The sequence below is a fragment of the Cygnus olor genome, chromosome 15, assembly GCF_009769625.2.
Source record: "Cygnus olor isolate bCygOlo1 chromosome 15, bCygOlo1.pri.v2, whole genome shotgun sequence".
Classification (NCBI taxonomy): Eukaryota; Metazoa; Chordata; class Aves; order Anseriformes; family Anatidae; genus Cygnus; species Cygnus olor.
This window is the reverse complement of record NC_049183.1, coordinates 864597-885367: the sequence shown is the minus strand read 5'-3', so window position 1 is coordinate 885367 and position 20771 is coordinate 864597. Positions and strand designations below refer to the sequence as shown.

General features: G+C 39.8%; 1 protein-coding gene and 1 long non-coding RNA gene across 4 annotated transcripts in view; one reads left to right on the top strand and one right to left on the bottom strand.

Moving 5' to 3' along the window:
* The window catches only part of TEKT5 (tektin 5), a 33259-nt gene that overhangs the window by 4634 nt on the left and 7854 nt on the right, over window positions 1–20771 (bottom strand). Inside the window, exons 5-6 of the mRNA XM_040574669.1 lie at window positions 19499–19721; window positions 220–374 (exon numbers count right to left, since the gene is read on the bottom strand). Of these exons, the coding sequence (XP_040430603.1) occupies window positions 220–374; window positions 19499–19721 (378 nt within the window). The remainder of the gene's footprint in view (window positions 1–219; window positions 375–19498; window positions 19722–20771) is intronic.
* The window catches only part of LOC121078453, an 87291-nt gene that overhangs the window by 62348 nt on the left and 4172 nt on the right, over window positions 1–20771 (top strand). For 2 of the 3 annotated variants that reach the window (XR_005824572.1, XR_005824570.1), the window contains 3 exons: window positions 3505–3660; window positions 5848–5936; window positions 15019–15244. This is a non-coding gene — a long non-coding RNA (uncharacterized LOC121078453). The remainder of the gene's footprint in view (window positions 1–3504; window positions 3661–5847; window positions 5937–15018; window positions 15245–20771) is intronic. The other variant, XR_005824571.1, reaches the window with a different exon arrangement.

Sequence of the window (20771 nt, the reverse complement as noted above, 5' to 3'; positions counted from 1 at the left end):
TCCAAAGTGTCCTCGGAAAGGGTCTCTAAAGGCACACGCACTTAACATTTCGCCCATTACTTCAATGTAGATACTTGGATTTTAGTTTGTTTTTCCAGAGTTTATATCGTCACATAATGAATACAATTCTAATCCTGTTGAATTAATTCATTGTTGTTAAATTTCTCTTTCTTGAGTAGCTGACTGAGGAAGGGATGGGGTGGTCTGGCCTCTACTTACTGGTACTGAGGTGCATCACGGCAGCGCTCTATATTGGGTCGTTTAGTTCTCGTCTCCAGGCGTGTCTGAGCCACTTTCAGAGGGTATTCCTTTGCCATTATGGATCTCTCCAATAGCATGATCGTATCTTCTGTCTGGAAGATTTCTTGAAGTACCTGAACAAAGCAGAACATTTTTGTAAGCCTCGTGTGCATATGAAACCATAACTCCCCCCTGCTTTAGACACTCCTATTGGACCTGCTTTGATTCTGGCATGTTGCTTCCCTTTAATTTAGGGGAGGAGATTGCTGTAACCTCACAGTAATCAGATGTATCTGTATAATTTGTTGGCTTGATCTTGCCATTTTTACAAAGGGTATACAGCAATCACAGTTCTTAGAAGAGCCAGAGGCCATGTAATGCCATTAAAGCATGTAATGACGTTGTTCCTGGAAAGCTGGATAGCAACACTGGGTAATATTTCTGCTAAGAAATGCACCATTGTTTGCTGTTATAACATTAAGGAATTTTAAGGCAAACTGGAATATAAATATATAACAAGTAGAAGAGAAGCACTGAATTCTTGTGAAGGGGAAATTTCAGCTTTGTTTTTTTTTGTGTAAAGCCATTTTCATAGAGGCAATGTTTATAGCTCTAAAGAGACTCATTTCCATTTTTACTTCATTATCTACTTTTTCTCCTAAATAAAATAACTGCTGCTTGATCAGGGATCATTTTGCAGCGTTAAAATTTCAACAAACTGCCACTTTCATTCAAACCTTCATTCAATTCTTATTTCCTTTTGCCTCATAAAAATTCAAAAGCCATCAAATACGTGCTCTCTGAAATTGTTTCATATTCCAAGTATTTTGAGGACATTTGCTGCAAGAATATATAAGCACAAGTAATATTTTCATACTGAAACTAACTTCTGAAAGTTTTGAAAACCCTCTGGGAGCTTTAAAGGGAAGAACAGCTTGCTTTAAAAGCTTATTTTCTCTAAATGGGGAAGGTATGGAGTGAAACATCATCAAAAAGAGGCCCACAGAATTAGAATAGCATAGTTTTAGTTGCAGAGTATATTATCATATACTTTATATTATTCCTCAGGATACTGTAACTGCTCTTTCCGTTCTTTTCCATACTGATGGAAACACATAAACTGCAAGGGGAAAGCTTATCTCAGTCATAAAAGGAGAGAGAGGGATGAAAACATTTATATTCAGGTAACATTCCCTAGCCAGTTGACTATTACATTACTTTAATTTACCACAGTTAATTACAGCCAACATAGTGAACAAGTTCAAGCTTTTCCTGTAGACAGGTTTAAAATGGAAGAGAACAAATTGAACTGATGTCATTTCTCAGCCAGTCTACTAAAATCAATGCAACTTGAATTTCAACAACCACTAAAAATGGCATAATGCTATTTGAGTTATGCTGCTGTTTAGATCTTGCCTGTGTGCTAAGTTGTACCGTGTTAGCTAATGATGTATGTAATTTAAAAACACAATTAGTTCTTGCTGCTGAAAGGTTAGTTATAGACAAAACCCAAAGGGCTAAGGATGCCAGGAGCCTGCACCCCGGTCTAAATCCTTAAGAGCTTGTTGGTGATGTGTAGTGGGACAAGGCGAGAGACCTGGCTAGCACTGTGCAAACCAGTTCACCCTTTCCAGTAACGCCACTTTCCAATAGACCCTGAAGCGGCAGCCTATGAACGTGCCTGCTGTGATTTAAAGCCAGGTGAGTGTCTCCTCACTATACTCCTGATCCATTTGGGTCTCATTTGGGTTCTCACAGAGCAGGCTTGAGAGCATCTTCACCTGAAAGAAGCCTTTACTGCGTACAGACTGCTGGGGAAAAGTCTGGTTTGTTATGAAAGGAACACAGGACAGAAGAAAGCAAAGTTCAGAGTAGTAAATCTCTCCCTATAGTTTCATTCTGCACCAGGTCTTTCTTAAATAATCACTGTAAGTAAGCTGTGTTTTACAGGGAATATTTATGCAGGTAGACCAGTGTGCTTTGGTGGCTATTTACAGGAACTACTTATGGTAAGAGTGCTTTGTTAGATATGTTGTTTTCTAACTTTTTTACAGTTCTACCAGTTACATACACACATTTCTGTAGTTAAAAAAAAAAAAAAAAAAGTTAATAAAGTTAGGTGTTTTCATTATACAGAAAGTCCACATCTTTCTTTTTCCCTGAAAACACAAAGGCTTTGGGTCTTCTGCTGCTTAGAAGCAGAATTAGAGTAGCTTGTGCTGTTGCCAGAACTTCGCTATTTAGCAGTTTGCTAAGAGAATCCTCTGTTTGCTCGTTTGTACATGACAAAGGTGAGATCTGGCCCCCAGGTAGGCTGCTGGCAGTTAAAGGGATGTCGGGGAGCTCTTACAAGTTTGTCAGTCCTAACCTTTGTTCACACCTTTCACCTTCGTTGCCAACCAAAATATCAACCTGTGGGGACATACCAAGGCTACGAGGAAAGAACAGGCAGTGTGTTTAGAGGTCACCCACTGCTGAGCCAGGGCCCTCCTTTCCTGTGTTTATCTTACAGCTTCTCTCACTGCCAAGGAGTTTCCCATGCTACGCCTTGCTGCGTGCAGGGGGCTGAGTCCACTGTGCTGATCTTCTGGTACCTGCAGAGAGGGTATTGCCTCTCAGTCATTCTGCTTACAATTTATAGCAAATATCCTCCAATTTACAGTAAATTGTAAGTAGATTTTCTTTTTAATAATAAAGTGTAAATCAAAGTAAAAGCAGTGGAACAAAGTCACACACATCACCTCAGCCTGGTAAGAACAGGACAAAATTATGTTTCAGTTTAAGAAAGGATTGGGTGAATATTTGTTTTCTACCTATAATGAAAGAGAGAGGGGATTTGTGTTCTCAGTCGTGATTCTGAATAAGACCTCTGTGGTTCACACTTTGTCGGTGGTAACGTTTTCTCTCTTCGGCATCAGGTGGAAATCCACTTTTGTGGAGGAAATCTATCAGTGAAACAGAGCAATTTAAGCAACCTGGAGCACTTCATTAGAAATGAACTGTGTCTGTGAAAGCAGCTCCCACAGACCAATGTAGCAGTTTAGAAATGTGCTCGTGTTATAGTAAGCATGTAATGTAGTCACTGTGCTGCTACCTTTTCTCATGACAGCATGAATCAAAATGCCGTTTATTCAGGGAGTGGAGTTAAGTTACAAGCTATCTTGCGGGTAATTAATGTAAATTGTTCTGAGCAAGTTAAACAAGTGTAAGGAGATTGAAAGAACATTTTCTGATATATTTTTTTTCTGCCTTCTCTCTCATAAGTATTTTGTGTGTATTCTACACATGGAAGGAAAACAGGAAGCCCTCAACGGGGACTCAGCATGTACTCAGAAACACTAACTGCAGCAAACTCTGGAAGCAGTATCCAAATTTATATAGAAGACCAGGGAAGAAATTTAGTAGTCTTCTGTATTTCAGGTAACAGTGCCACAAATTGTTATTTGGGCAATAGCAAACAATGGCAAGTCTATTAATACATGGTAGTGCTTCTGTTACGGCTTGGTGCCCTTTACTCTTGCCTTCTGCATGTGTGAAAAGGTAAATTACATTAAGATGTAGAAGGAACAAGCTGATTCTAGTACACACCATACTGAGCAGATTGCCCATGTATAATCTATTCTCAGTCCCTTAGGAGTGCCATTTTCAAGTTCATCTAGGAGAGAGAACTTTACAAGAGAGGCTTTCCGAAGCCACACTTCTCTTGAATCCTCTTCTCTTGCGTTCATGTGGCCATAGTGCAAGTACAACCACCAAACCACAAACCCATGTATTTTGATTTCAGTAGTAATGTTTCAAGTGCATTAATATTGGTATTCATCAAACCTGAGATTTGTTTCTGTCCCTTCACAGCACTTACGGTGCTGTGAGTTTGCATCTGGCTGGACCTCGTTGCCCGCTGCACATGTAGAAAACACCTGGGTATTATCTTAGTGATAGAGACAGGAGATTGTATAGTCCTTTCTTTTTAGAATACTAACACATAAAACTGGCATAGGGCAAGAGTCTTCTTGTATGCAGTCATATTTAGTGACTCAAAGTATTTCAAGCTTGCATAGCCTGCAAATTCACACAACGTTTATGTTTGAAAAGGGCAAGCTCGTGAGTCTAAATAGAAAATATTTCTCTTTATTGAGAATCCGGTAGTTCATTAGTCGTGAAAAGAGAGCTTTTATCTAACAGTCACAGAGAACTCAGTTGTATATCCAACCCTTGTAACGTTGTGTCTGCATAACGCATAGTAACTACAGAGCACCCTCATGCCACAGGACTTCAGGACACTGGAGCACCTTGTGCTTATAATGGTGCCAGTGGTCCACAAAAGCTTTATGCACAACCAAGGCAAATGATGAGTGCTACTGAGCAAATCCTAGTCATTTGCTTTAAAAAAAAAAAAAAAAAAAAAAAGAAAGAAAACAAAAGTTTAAACCTGCCTGTGAACTTAAAATTCAAATGTTAAACTATGCAGCCATCTTTAAATCCTGCCTGGCTGCCTATAAATGGATGTGGTTTAGGTTCATTGTGTGTTCTCTTTTTTTTTAACTTGCCTTTTTTTTTTATTTTTTTAAGTGCTGTCAGTTCAGACCTACAGACTAAAATGCCCTCAGGGGAACCACCTCCAACACATCACAGAAGCTTTGTACTAACAATTTTTGATTACTCATTCGGGCTACACATTGGATAAAATGATTTAGATAATCTACTCTACATAAACGGATTGGTGGGGAGGATCACCAGATAGCGTTGCACCAGCCTACGTCATTTCTGGATGACCTCCAAAGGCAAGAAGCAAAAACAACAAATGCTGAGCAGTGTGTTCCTAAGAGGGCATGGTGAGGGACTGGCTCAGGCAGCTGCCCATCTGGAAACCTTTCCTTCCAGGACATGAGGAAAGTTTTGTGCTGCAGCATTCTTGAGAGCTTTTAGAAAACTGCTCTCCTGCCACTCTCTCACTTCGCCAAGGACGTGAATTTTCATAGGCTGAGTACACAGAAAGACTGGGAGAAAGAGGCACTAAAGTCACACGTGTTTCATCATGTAATCAGGATAGTCATATGGACAACATAAGCATCTTTAAAATGCTGTGGTCTGACAGTTATCATTACTCTTTTTTGCTTCTGAAGCTTTGCTCAGTGTTTGGTAGCTGAATGCAAAAAGCAGCAGCCGCATAATACATTGGGAGGCAGGTGCCTCCTACTCTTGTAAATTCCTTTATATTTAATATTGTGTATCTCACTTTTTAAAACTTTTTTCATCCCCGTTTCCATATTTCAACCAATTGATTCTGTAAAAGTTTTAAGTTTATTGTAAGTTACCATACTTAAATAGTGTAAATGTGGCTGATTCATTTTAGAGCATATGACTACATTATTTTAGATTAAAACTATGATATCTTTCAATCTTTGGATTACAAGTGTAACCCAGATCTTAAATGTGAAATGAATTAGGACAATTTTTACTGTCATATGATAGCCAAATTCTTAATAGACATTATCATGTTCTTTACTCTGGTGTTTAGGGTTTATTTCTTTTGAAGCTTAATTGCAGGTCATCATTTTATGATTTATAAAGCTTTGTTTGTTTGTTTGTTTGTTTGTTTTAATTCAGATGATGGTAAGAAATAGTCCAGGAATCATTTAACAAAAGAAAACAAACATTTAATAGTCACACTCCTCAACAGAATGTGACATCAGCAGGTAATGACTCAAATAGTTTAACTGTATTTTAGAAGAGTTAGGATCATTTTGAGCAGTGGTTTTGTGCATTTTTTATGTATATTTGTATGGGATGTCTAAATGCCACAGTTAAGAGAAGCAGCTGATTAGTTTGGGCCCAAGGAAAAGATCTTCAAATCAATGCATTGCACAATTCACCAGGGACATCAAGAGTCTCCACTGGATTGGTCTGGGCTTGGGAATATTGCAAGTTTTTATTTATAAAGCTTCATAACAATGGAAATAGGGATGGCATAAATACAGTCAACAGATCTGAAAGCTAAAGCATACTTTAAATTCTATGTGTGCCAAAGGAAACATACAAAATCCCCAACATTTTCTTTGTAACTGTCTTAAACATAACATTTTCACAGAAGAGAGAGAGGAGGGAAAAAAAAGAAAAGAAACTATTAGAATGTAAATACTACTTACAGAACAAAGAAGTCATTAAATATACATCTGGATATTTAATCTGTGTCCTTACAATCAATTTCTGCATGGTTTACCCGTCTACCCCATACAGATTGAAAGAGAGGACCAGGGACTCTGAGCGTTTCGTATGTTCATTGTAACAATTTCCAATCCTCTAAAAAGCCTCCTTCCACCAAATTCCTATATGCATTTTTTTACTTTTATCCTTGAAAATAATCCAATCAATTTCATACTTATATGCAGTTTCTATTTAACTTTTCCACTGTCCCTAAAATGTACAAGATGTTTACTTTAAAACAGCTTTATTAAAATTAAAGGGGGAGAAAAGTATGGGATCATTTAACTTGGGCTGGATTTGCAAAAATATTTTCAAAATAACAGAGGAAGACAACTATACACAAGAAAATGCTTAACTATTTGTATACCTCATTGCTACATGTTTAACTATTGAAAGACAAAAATAAGCCTCAGAAGTTCTGTCATATTTTTCTACAATTTTACACTGTTTCATGCCTTCGGATGCTGCAGGACCAGCATTTTAGGCATGTCATAAAATACTCTATTATTAATGTGGTTTTACTAAACCTGGTCAAAATAACAATTAAATATGCAGTTTGAGTCTTGTGCACACTGTTCTGTCTGAAGTTACTTCATCTGAGAGAAGGGTACACATCCCTTTAATAGAGAAAAGATGCCTCTAGAAAGAGATGGTGCCAGAGAGAGGAGCTGCTATGGCTCGTGCAGCTGCTGATTCTTGTTAGAAATGAGATTCTTTCTAGTCATTAATGAAAAGTAAACCCCATCACACTAAGCTACGTTGTCGATGTTTGTCTCATGACCTTTAAAGCCTGAAAATGCTTCTTTTCTAGACAAGCAACTACATACACCCATCTCTTGTTTTGGTACAAGACAGCCCTTTCTGAGAGTAAGGAACAGTTTTATAAACATATATCAGCACTGCTGCCTTGAACTAAATCCTGTTTCCTCTGGAAGCCTATATGAATCACCTGAGTGCAAATGGGCTGCAGGAGAGGGAGCAGTAGTAGTTAACAACCACCTCCGTTTCTCATTTTTAAATGTCACAGCAGAAAAAAGTTTTCTTCTATATCAATGTCAGAAAAGGCTTGTTTTCATTCAATCCAGGCTGCCTTTACTTGGCAGCTGGAAGTGTGTTCCTTGGTGTGAGATTTTGCAAATAAAGGCACATGGATTCATGATAACCTGAATGCATCCTGATGAGCAATGGCTCTCACTTGATTATGCTTATTCTAGCCTACCCCATTTCATGTTCCCCTTAGGCTACTCCATGAAGTGGAGGATTGCTGCATGGCATGCTGAGAAGCCAGGATTCTCTACTTGCCCAGAGTTAGTACCCTGGTCTAGTCTATGCAAGTCTTTATGATTTTGTGAGACAAAGCAACCATTTTAGGAGACAGAAATCTACTTTTGTTTTCAAGTTAGTGCCTTAGTTTTCACCTGTAACTTCTCTTGGTTTGTAGGTAACAGTCTAATGTGTATGTAGTCCCAGCTTAAATAATTATTTCCTCCTCCAAACAGGTTTTTCCAGGCAAGTTTGTGCTGCTTACACCAACCAGCACCCACCTTCCCAACCAATTCTGAGTCACTCTTCGTTAATCGTCCAACAGGTTCCAATATTAAACAATAAGATTAAGTGTATACCCAGCCACCAGGAACAGGCATAAGAAACTGTAAATGACTCAGGTTTTAAGACATAAAATGAGGAAGACAAAAAAGTGGCAAACAAAAACATGCATAAAATTTACGTGAGGATACATCAGGGTCTGAGATGAAGGCCTGCGTGGGGAGAGTGCCATGGGGAAGGTGCTCCCTCTCCTATATGAATGCTCCTGCTCACAGTCCTGCCTCCCCTCTCCTTCATGCAGCTTGGGTGGGCACTGCCCGTCTGATTTCAGGAGTTCTTTATGGTCCTGTTCAGAGCAAGGCCTTTTCAACAGCCATAGGCAGGCTCCTCTTAGAATTTCACAGATGAGAAGTTTGAAAATTCTTTCAGAGGCTGGTAGGCAGTTCCTGATTTTACTGCCACTGAGGTTTTCCTGGTGTTCATCCTGTGTTTTATGCTAGTTATAAACGTAAGTAGCTTTATGCTTTGAATTGGAAGTAAATGGTGCGAGTATAAAATGTATTCCATATTTTTGTCTAGCCACCATATAAACATATTCAGTAGTTGCTAAGACAGGAAAGGTTGGTTGTTTTTTAATTTATAAATAAATTTAAATTTAATAAAAAATACTGTGTGAGGGATGGAAACTCTGAGAGGGTAACCTGCTTAAGAGATGGAGTAACTTACTGAAAAAGAATTCTGTAGGTTCTTCAGGTATAGAGTAAAAATACATCAAGCAAGAAGGCAAGAGTTAATTTCCATCATATATTGATGTAGTACACTGACTTTTCAAACCCTAGGTCTCCTGGTTTCAGTTAGGACAGAGTTAATTTTCCTCCTAGTAGCTGGTAGGGTGCTATGTTTTGGATTAGGATGAGAAGAGCGCTGATAACATGCTGATGTTTTAATTGTTGCAGAGCAGTGCTTACACCAAGCCAAGGACTTTTCAGCTTCTCGCTCTGTCCTGCCAGCGAGCAGGCTGGGGGTGCAGCAGGAGCTGGGAGGGGACAGACCCAGGACAGCTGACCCAAACTGGCCAAAGGGGTATTCCATACCATCTGACGTCATGCTGAACAATATATAGGGGTGGCTGGCTGGGGTGGGGGGGCCGGCTGCTCAGGGATAGGCTGGGCATCGGTCAGCGGGTGGTGAGCAATTGCATTGTGCATCACTTGTTTCGTACACATTATTATTATTAATATTATTATTATTAATATTATTATTATTGTTATTATTATTTTCCTGTCTTAATAAACTGTCTTTATCTCAACTCACAGGCTTCACTTTCCCGTTTCTCTCCCCCATCCCGGAGAGGGAGGGTGGAGGATGAGCGAACGGCTGTGTGGTGTTTAGCTGCCAGCTGGGCTAAACCACAACAGCCCTTTTGGCGCCCAACGTGGGGCACAAAGGGTTGAGATATCGACAGATTTGACCAGAGTGTGTTACACTAAAATTGGTATAAGTATTGGACCTGCTTAATAGTTGCTAGTCACAATGTTGATTGCCTTAATCTCAAGTCTGCTGTGCCTGTTTTCCAAATTGAGTTTTATAGCACGTTACTTGCTGTATGTGCTCCCTGTCGTGCTGTTTATCCTTTCCGGGCCCTGGTTTAAGATTGTTATGGTACTGTGTGGTGTAACGATGGCTTATGAAATGATGAGGTATCTGGTCATGACTCTAACCTGGTATTTGTACTCAGCACTGTGGTCGACTCTGTACTTTGGAAACCGTATCTCAGAAACTATTAGCAATTACACCTATTGCCTTTTTTCATCAGGGAGCCAATCTGTGGAGGGGACAGGGGAAGGTATTTTTTCCTACTTGTTCACTCTCCCTTTCTCCTTCACCACCCTCTTATCCCCCGAGCTAGTTACGGTAGTTCTCCAAGATGTTGAATATCCTTGGGATACTCAGACCAGCATGTTCTTGTTGTTATGTCTCCTGAATGCACTTCAGGTTTTGTTTAAGGTTAAACAACTACTTAGGAATCTCATCCGGAGATCTGTCCTGAGGCGGGATAGTTGCGAGTGGCAGGGAGTGTGGGAGGATATGGGCAGGTTTCTAGAGCAGTGGGCACCTCCAGTGTTTTGGACATTCACCCCTGAACAACTGCAAAATCCTAAAAAACTGGTAGAATGCTTGAAAAAAAGGTGTCATGACTCTGGCAGTTCCAAAGTGACACAAATCACTGTAGCGTGCTGGGGTCTGGCTTGTGCCTATTGAGCTGCAATTGATGCTACTATCAACCAGCAGGTGGATCAGGCTGCTAAGATTGAAGTGGCTCAGGTGGACCTGGACTGGCAACATAAAGGTGAATTATTTATAGCCCGATGGGCCCATGACACCTCAGGCCATCAAGGTAGAGATGCAACATACAGATGGGCTCGTGACCGAGGGGTGGACCTGACCATGGACACTATAGCACAGGTTATTCATGATTGTGAAACATGTGCTGCAATCAAGCAAGCCAAACGGTCAAAGCCTCTTTGGTATGGAGGACGATGGCTGAAATATAAATATGGAGAGGCCTGGCAGTTTGATTACCTCACACTCCCTCAAACCCGCAATGGCAAGCGCCACGTACTTACAATGGTGGAAGCAACCACCGGATGGCTGGAAACATATACTGTGCCCCATGCCACCGCCCGGAACACTATCCTGGGCCTTGAAAAGCAAGTCCTATGGCGACATGGCACCCCAGAAAGAATTGAGTCAGACAATGGGACTCATTTCCGAAACAACCCTATAGACACTTGGGCCAAAGAACATGGTGTTGAGTGGGTGTATCACATCCCCTATCATGCACCAGCCTCCGGGAAAGTTGAACGATCCAATGGACTGTTAAAGACTACACTGAAAGCAATGGGTGCTGGGACATTCAAAAATTGGGAAACACATTTGGCAAAGGCCACCTGGTTAGTCAATACTAGAGGATCTGCCAACCGAGCTGGACCTGCCCAATCAAACTTGTTATGCACTGTAGAAGGGGATAAAGTTCCTGTAGTGCACGTAAGAAACATGCTGGGTAAGACAGTCTGGGCTACTCCTGCCTCAGGAAAAGGCAAACCCATTCGTGGGATTGCTTTTGCTCAGGGACCTGGATGCACTTGGTGGGTAATGCAAAAGAATGGGGAGGTCCGGTGTGTACCTCAAGGGGATTTAATACTGGGTGAGAATAGCCCATGAGTTGAATTGTAGTATGTTAATTATTATATAATACTGTATGTCATCACTACCATGATTGCTATATATTATAGATGAAAATGGTGATTAATTAGAAGGTATTGGAAAGAGTGTAACCTGAGCATGACATAAATGGTATGGAATAAGGGGTGGATATCTGTCCTGGTTTCAGTTAGGACAGAGTTAATTTTCCTCCTAGTAGCTGGTAGGGTGCTATGTTTTGGATTAGGATGAGAAGAGCGCTGATAACATGCTGATGTTTTAATTGTTGCAGAGCAGTGCTTACACCAAGCCAAGGACTTTTCAGCTTCTCGCTCTGTCCTGCCAGCGAGCAGGCTGGGGGTGCAGCAGGAGCTGGGAGGGGACAGACCCAGGACAGCTGACCCAAACTGGCCAAAGGGGTATTCCATACCATCTGACGTCATGCTGAACAATATATAGGGGTGGCTGGCTGGGGTGGGGGGGCCGGCTGCTCAGGGATAGGCTGGGCATCGGTCAGCGGGTGGTGAGCAATTGCATTGTGCATCACTTGTTTCATACACATTATTATTATTAATACTATTATTATTATTATTATTAATACTATTATCATCATTATTATTATTGTTATTATTATTTTCCTGTCTTAATAAACTGTCTTTATCTCAACTCACAAGCTTCACTTTCCCGTTTCTCTCCCCCATCCCAGAGACGGAGGGGGGAGTGTGAGCGAACGGCTGTGTGGTGTTTAGCTGCCGGCTGGGCTAAACCACAACACTAGGGGTTAAAAAAAAAAAAGAGTGGGGGAAACTGTTTTTAAGAGCATACATTCTCAGTGAACTGAATGGAAATACTCAGAATCATGGTTTTTCTTTTTTTTGGAGTAGGTGGTTATTTTTTCGTGGTTTTACTAAACATGTATCTGTTTTTCTAGAATGTTTCTGATCCCTGTGCTCCCGGGTAGAGGAACAGCAAACCTTGCAGGAAGGGTGGTGCTGGGCAGCTCTGCCTCTGAGCATACAAATGCTTCTGAGCTGAGTGCAGGTGTTCTGTCTTGCATGGTGCTAGCTGAGATAATCTGGTGTTTAGGCATGGTATAAATAGTGGGCTATGTAGATACGTCACTTGCTGTCTGGTCTGACTGATTCTCAGAGCTATTGCATGTAAACATCCTGTCCTATTGGGTATTTCCAGGAGAGTGAGGCCAAGGTAACTATTTATGTTAATATTAACGTTATGGAAAAGAGATGCAAACATATTAATGAGGGGCTGGCACCATGATTAAAGGTTTTCTTTCTTTTCCTAAAGATTTGTGTACATTTTACATCAGACATAAAATATATTTACCATAATTTTCCTTGTCACAAATTGAATGTTTCTTGCAGTGAGGCATGAAGGCGCCATATCACTATCTCCTACATTGTATTCCATAGGCTATATTTTCTATTCACCTAAAAATCAGGTTCTAGAAAAGCTCTGAGCCTGACCAGAGTTACACATTGTGATTAGACCCTTACAGAATATTTCCATTCCCAAACAACCACATCCACTGGGAGCCCAGCGACAATGAAACACAGCGGAGCTGTAACACCTTTCTTGGTTTGGGAGCTAACCCTGGCCAACGAGCCAGCCAGGACTCCTCGTCTTGTGCCTCCAGCACTTCATATTTCTAGGTTTCTGCCATCCAGATTCTGGATGAACCTCACATTGTTATGACCTCGATTAATCCCAGAATCGAGTAAGATGAATTAATGACAGACTTGTGAAATTGGGACCAAAACGGAAATAGGAAATATTCAATCTCAGGGCGAGAAGGAAGTTTTAGTTATCTAGCTGCCTGTACTGCCCGCAGGATGTTAATCAGTCCTGCAGTAATTCCTCTTCATAAGCCTGTGCCTGTAGAAAGAGCAGAACTTTCAGGGAGAACAGTGATCCTGATTCCTGGTGCTAATGAAGCAACCTATCTGTGGTAAGCTGCTGCAGTGATGAATTCCTTTGCTCTGAAAAATAAGCGCTTATGTTTTCCATCTGGATTTGTCTGGCCACTGATTCTTCTTTGTTTTTGTCTGCTCAAGCAAAGAGTCTTCTATTATAATTCTTTTGTCTTCTGTATATATATTTGTGGATTTAGCAAATTCTTTGCCCTACACAACAGTTATTTGGATAAGCTAAATAAAGTGGTGTCATCTAGTGCTACTAACGTCATCCTTTTCAGCCTGCTACAGAGAAAGTTGAGGAAGTTGAGGAACTTATTCAAGCAAATGCCTGCTTTCCAATCCTTTAAGCGTTCTTGCAGTTGTGATGACTTCCAGGCTTTGGAGTTGCAGTAGGGAATGCTTTATACCACACCCTTGCTTCCATGTACTTAGTTTGATTGTCACTGTAAAGATGGCAAATTGTCTCAGTCCTCTAGAAAAAAAATCAACCAAAGTGGGGAGGGGATAATTCTGCATGGAACCTGTACCGTGAACTAGACAGGGAAACTTATAAAGCAAGTTTTTAAGGACAGTATTTCCTTTCTGCGTTCAGTAGATTAATGTTCAAAGCCATACAAAAGCACTTTAATCCCTTTTTACTGTTCCCCTATGCAAGTCTCTTCTGATAGACTTGGAGGCTGTCAGCCTCACCAGCCAGCTTCCCCCAAAGAAGTGGCAGGCAGGAAAAGCCAAATAGCAGGTGATGAAAATCCGAAGTGAAGAGAACTCAAACGGTTTCCTGAATACATCAATGGAGTAACAGTGAGAGCACACTGCAGCTGGACTGAGAATGTAGAAAGGCAAGTAGGAATCACTGACAAACAACGCTCTTTGGAGACTTTCCTTATGCTGACTTGGAAACTTGATCTGAACTTGGAGCCTATTCAGTACTGACACTCAGACCAAACTCCAAGTAGAATAAAGGGTAAAAACATAGCTGCTCTAACACAAGACAAGACATCTGTAAGTCACTAAACCATTCCTTTAGCTAAATGCAAATTAGTGTAGGTTTATAGTAAAAAATGTAGTGGAGCAGGTGATATGTACTATAAAATGATAGCGCATGTATGTTTTCATCCTTGTGCATTGTCTGATGATGAGAAATTGAAAGCATTTGGTCTTGTTTGGACTGATTTAGATAAGAAAAAGAAGCAAAGGCTGTGTCATGCATTTGATTGTTGGAGTTTTTGCTCCATTGCTCTTTAAATAATTTTCTCAGGTTTGTTTATCAAATGCCTGCCAGGAAGAGTTTTTACGTGTATCCCTTGGCCTTAAGTGAATTGGGAATTGTATATAGTTAAGGCAAACTATATGAAGTCTTTCTCTGAAGAATGTGTTTTGTTCATGTGTTTCTAAATATGCCATGTGGATGCTCTGTAGTAGGAAACAAGGTTAAATGCTGTGACAGAACCTCAATCAATTGCAACAGGAATGTTTTTGGGATCTGCTATTTAATTGTGTGTCAGTAATTCAAGATAAATGGTGCAGGAACACGGTAGAAACTGAGGTACAAATCCACTAGAAAGAAGTACTAGTAGCAGACAAAATACTTATAAAAGCAGATGGACTGCTGTGTAGTCATTACTCAGACTTGTACAGTTTGTAACCTGAAATGGAGACATTATGTCATTGATGGAGAAGGTCCTGGCAAAACTCCTGGCATAATGCTTGATAGAAGTAAAAACAACAGGATACCTTCATTGCATAGAGACTTTCTGTGTGTCTTTTGGTAAAAAGAACATACTTAGCTGGACATAAAGGAAGACAACATCCTACAATAAAACTAAACATGTAATAATAGACACTTTTTCTTTACATTTTGTTTTTTAATATAAATGTCGTATTTTTTTAGGAGGAGGAAGAAGAGCTGGAAAGAATGCTAGGGAGCGTCCACACAGAGCCTTCAATAGCATAACTGTTACCAGCTACTTGTGAACTAGAATGTCTCCCCAGCAATTCTTCTGGACAGCAGCTCTGTAAAGCAGCCCTGCAGGCAGCAGCATGCAGGAAAGAAGGTACATGATGCAACACGCGCAAATGTCCACTAAGGAGAAAATCCTAGCTCTGAAAAATAACAGGTATAGCAATCCCCATGTGATATTTCTTAGTCTGCCTGCATAAATTCAGAACTAAGTAAATCTTGTTCATTCCTGTATTTTTTTTCCAGTTTATTGTTTTCCAAGCAATAAATGAGTAGCACTCTGTTCACATAATCTTGTGTGTGATACAATACTGTCATCAAGCAAAGGAAAGAAAGGCAGGAAGAGAGAGGCTATTTACCAGTTGAGAACAGCAATACAACAGTGTTCTAATGGATTATTACAAAAGCAATATCCATGTTCCTTTTGGTAGTGCCTTTCCCTAAACAGGTTTGAAGCAATGGCGTTCTTGCAGAGAAAGTTAGGATCATGAAAGGGTGGCTGTAAGGACAGCCTACATGGTGAACGGAGATCTCACACTTCACTGATACACCTCTGTTCCATGTATCACTTGGTATTACTGTTTTTAATGCAATTTATCCATGACTAGACAATATATTGTTGTCTTGTGGTCCTACCCCTCTGACAGAAACAGTCATTCCCTCCTTCTGGCATATCCCTACAGCACAGAATATGTATTTAGAGTATGCGAACTGTTTTCATGTAAATATTAAAGGATTCTGACAAAGGGAGTTGGGTACTAATTGTTCCTTGATGCTTCCCATCCCCGAAACGGAGGCTGGCCTTCTGTCTCTACAGGCATGACCCAGGCACGTATAATGTCACCCACTTTATTTTTGGACAAATATTATTTCTTGAGCTTAAGTCAAAGGCCAATTCTACTGGCAGTGGATGGAGATGCATATATGCTTTTCCACATGTGAAGACTAACGAGTTGTTTTTTTTCTCTGTGACAGCAAGATAGGTATATGAGTAGACATTATCATGCTGTGGCCAAGTGACATAAAACTCCTCTAATGTGGGAGATTTTATTTTTTTAACTTGCAGAAGAATAATAAACAGGGGTTTTCCATATGGAATTTTATTTTTTAAAATAAATCAATGAAAGGGTGGAATTAGTTTGGCTGGTATTCACCATTATATATCCCTGCAATATAAACAAAATATGAAAAAACTCAGGCTAGGAGAAACATTTTAGGTACATAAATGTACAACATTTTAAGTGCAAATGCTAACCACAGCATGCATCTCCACCACAGTATCAATCACAGACACTAATACAGAGTACGGATCCCAGATTTTGTAAGTTTTTACAAAAAGTTTAGTTCCAAAGGATAACAAAATGTTTCCAGAGCCAGTAGATGAAATCTACAACGTAAGACAAAAACTATTCCACCTGGTCCTCTATGTTGTTAAAGAAAATGTAGTGGAACACAAGCTGAGGCATTGGGCATCTGGTTCATAATCTTAGCCAGCTGATCTTTTATGTGCAAGTGACATAAACAGAAGAAAATGTGCTATTTCAATATCTGGTAATTTTTCGACCACATATTCACACAGTTTACTCTTTTATGTATGTTTTTTTCTTATTCTTTCCATTCTGAGGGTACAGATTTTAGAAAAAAATGGTTGCCTGAGGTTCCCTGCATAGCCTTTTTGTCTGGAAGAGATTTGGCTGTTTCACAAAGCAGAAAAACATTTTTTCATTCAGAAATGGGCTCCAGACCTCATTAAGTATAAAACTTTTCCTGGTTCCAAGACAGCATACCTTTTCTATGCTCACTCTTCTCTAAATTCATGGAGGTAGTCTGCTTAGCTACAAGAAGAGTTTGGTAGAGGGAAGGAGGTCTCTAATAGCAGCATTCATTGCTTGAGAAGTCAGTGCAAAAACAGCCTTTGAAAGAATGATTCATTTTCTAAATGCAAAAAAAAAATGAAATTGTGGCACCCATTGTCTGGTTGCTATTAGATGTGAAAGGAACAGGAACCGTAGTTTAGTTGCATTTGACTATTATCACATCCCAAAGGAAGAACAGAAGTGTGGTAGAGTTTAAGGGAAAGCCTCGGGTCCCAGCTGCACTGTTGGCTGTCTTATTAAAACACCCTAGCAGTACTTTTTTCTCTGAGTGTTACAGGCTTAAATGCAAGCCAGGAGAAAGAAGAAAAGGTAGTCTGCTATGCTTAGCTATAGATGGCTGTGAAATGAGTACTTACTCACTTCTTCCCTCGTTTTATTTCTCTTTGCTCTTGTGCTTTTGAGGTATCATCATGAGCAAGAGAAATAGTGGGATTTCTATCATATAACCTCATCCAAAGCTTAACCAGCAATGCTTTTGCTCAATAAAGCCATGGTATTTTCCTTTTCATAGTTACTCCATGCTTTTGGTTTCTGCCATGTATAGACCTGTAGGTTGCAATCAAAAATCAAAACTAGACACCTATGTTATAGAGTGGATACTGGTAGCCTAAGAAGGGCCCTTAGGTCTCTTCTGTTATCCAGAAGACCCGAGGATAACTTTTACTCAGTTCCTCAGGAAGTGACAGCCTGTGGAAGCTGCATGGTGAATGAAAACAAAACCATTAACTTTCCTCCAAAATTGACAACACTGACCAGCCTGAATTATTCCTCACTAGCTTGTGCAGTTTTCTTCCAGCATTTTGTTATTCTGATGTAACTACATTACTGTGGAGTTTGAAATGAAGATCTCTCTGCTATGTATGTGCTATCACTACACAACTCAGCAGGAAAAACAGCAGTTCATAGAGTGCAATTTTGTATGACATGATTTTATCTCTGTGTATGACACAAACTAAATATTCTTTATACAAATGTGATTACTTCAGTTTCTCCAGTTTGTTTATTATTGCAATCTAATGGTGTGGATAGCGTAGGGACACAAGTCAGTTTTTCTTCCCTTATGTATAAGTTGTCAGCAGTTAGGTTGTGTCAGCTGGACTTGGTGACCAAATCTTTGGTAGTAGGTTGATAACTCACAATGCACTTTGTGGTTCCATATGTACTCCCTGTGCTACCTTATGCTCTACATTCTTTTATAAAAGGGACACTCAAAAGCATTAGAAAATGCCAACGGAAAATGTGAAGCAAATGTTCATAAATTAAATCCATGAGAAACTTGGATGGCCAATTCAGGAATAAAGTGCTTCATTTATGTAAGATCCAAACCACACAAAAACTACATTCAGTATCTTTTATGGTTTATAAGCAGGAAAAAATAGAAGAAAACATTACTTTATGTGCTGTGACTTTATACATATTTAGCTAGTTGGTTTGCACTTTCCTAAGAGTCCCTAAAAATAAACTGAAAACATCTTAAACTACTTATGGCAAATAGAATGGCAGGAAAACTCTATTGTTTCCAAATGTGCATGGAAACAAACGAGTCAACATGAGTCTCCTCTGTAAGAGAAGAAGTCTTAATGGAAGAACTTAGTGAACCCTGAAGTCATATGAAAGTAACATAGTGAGTCTTGATAGCTTAACAAGATTTTATCTGTCAGTACAAAGGCAACACCTCTTGTTAACTTCAGACTATGTTTCAGAACTCAACTAATATGCTTCCAACATGTCACACTTTTCAGTGAAAATTGAATGAAAAGGTAATACAGGTAGGATTTAATACAGGTCTCCTTTTCCATTTCTGCTTTTTACCATGTGAAAACAAAGACAGAACAAATGTTTGAAAAGTTAACTGTCTGACCCACTCAAAATATGAGACTGTTTTCAACCACAACCAGGCAAAAATTCATGTTAAAGATGTGGAAGTGTATTTATTAAAAGGTGGAGAACAACTTGGAACTTAGGTTCAAAGTCAGACTAATGATATTTTGAATATAAGTATTTTTAAATTCAGGACTTTTCCCTTGCTGCTGCAAAATGAAAGTGCAAAAACTTAATCTTTTTCCTCTAAAGGAGAGAAGTCGTGATGCTCTTTGTGGGCCTTCTGATTTGTTTGCTTTCCAAAGTTATTTCACTGTTTAACACCCCTACCCCCCAAGTAGTTTCTGTACCTTTCTTTGGTCAGGAAATCACCAGGGAATATCCTCAATAAATGAAAAATAGAAAAAAAAAATACCATCTAAGATATTTTTCCCCACTTTGGACATGTAAATTGCAAATGAACATAATCACACTGACTCTCCATATAGGACAGACATTGTGTGGTTTCTTGTAAAACTTTGTCACCTTGTCAAGTCTGCTCATCTTTGAGTGAGCTCTTCTGCTGTGATTCAAATGCATTGTTTGCAGAAAGGTAATGCAGCCATGCCTTTTGGGGAGGTGCTTATTCAGGAAGAATGTAAATTCTAGAGATTTCTGTGCCTTTCGGGTACAACTAAGATAATATGCAGCTGCCAACCCTTAGTGAATCTTACCTTGGCCAGTTGTGCTTGGAGTTTGTTCTTTGCATCAGCTACTTCGGCAATGCGATTATTAAAGGCCAAGTTGGTGCTGACGAATTGATTCCACATGTCCTCAGATGTGCTCTCCAGTCCAACCTCTGTATCCTCACGGAGCTTGACAGAGTTGGCCCTTGCATGCTGAGAGCACCTGATATTGTCTTCACTGAATTCAGCCCATGTTACGGGGACTGAAACTCTAGTAAGGAAAATAAAAGTAAAAGCTTAGGTGAGCTATCTTCTAGTAATTGGCAATTACGCTGAGATTAAGTGTCCATCCACTGAATTGTACAAACTATGAAATCACAAGGCTTGTGGCCTTAATTGATTATTAGATTATTTAACATGATCTCCTGTCCATTGCAAACCGTCATAATAGATTCAAATACTGTCTACTTTCATGAACCCAGAGCCTTTGTCCTGGGAAACTGAGTTGTGTGTCACCAACTACCAGATGACATGAGAACCCAGGGAAAATGAGCAAGAAACCACAGGAGAAGGATTGTTAGGCAACACTTCTGGTCTGCTGTCAGAGCAGCCCTGCCTCATGAGATATGTATGACCTACACAATGAAGAGAGTGGCTCAGGCCTCCTAGTAGCTTTCATCATCGGAATGAATGGTAGCAGGAAAACAGATAAGGCACTGACTGAGCTAGGATAGGAGTAAGAAAAAAGGAATTTTCTCCCAGCTCCATCACTCTCCATCTCTATCATTTGGAGTATTTTCATCCTCTTACTTTTCCATGTATTACAATGGACATTTCTGCTTTAACTTACAGGGCTATTATTATTAAATTTTCAATATCTATGGGACATACAGAAATGGCATTGTTATGGAAAAGTCTATGAATAGATAGAGAAGAACTGAATGTAGGGTTCCGGCACTGAAAATACCACCCATGAATGTTCCCTCTGTAATATCCTATAGCCACACAAATTTTGGGATGCTTGGTTTCATGCCCAGCCTTCACAGATGACCTTCAATATCATAATTGGTTGAACCTAAATCCCACACTCAGATTTTTCCAACCTGGGAGTCTGCGGGACTCTGAACTTGCCACCTGAGCCCTCAGCTTGAAAAGCGGTGCAACATAAGCTACCCTCTTTGGAGTTAAATTCGCCACCCCATTTAATGCATTGCTTAGCCTACTAGGTCACTCTGCCCTTCAACCAGAAATATTTAGCATGTTTTATGGAAAGATACATATGTTTTAGTTACCAAGCTGAAAGGCTGAGACAAACTTCTGC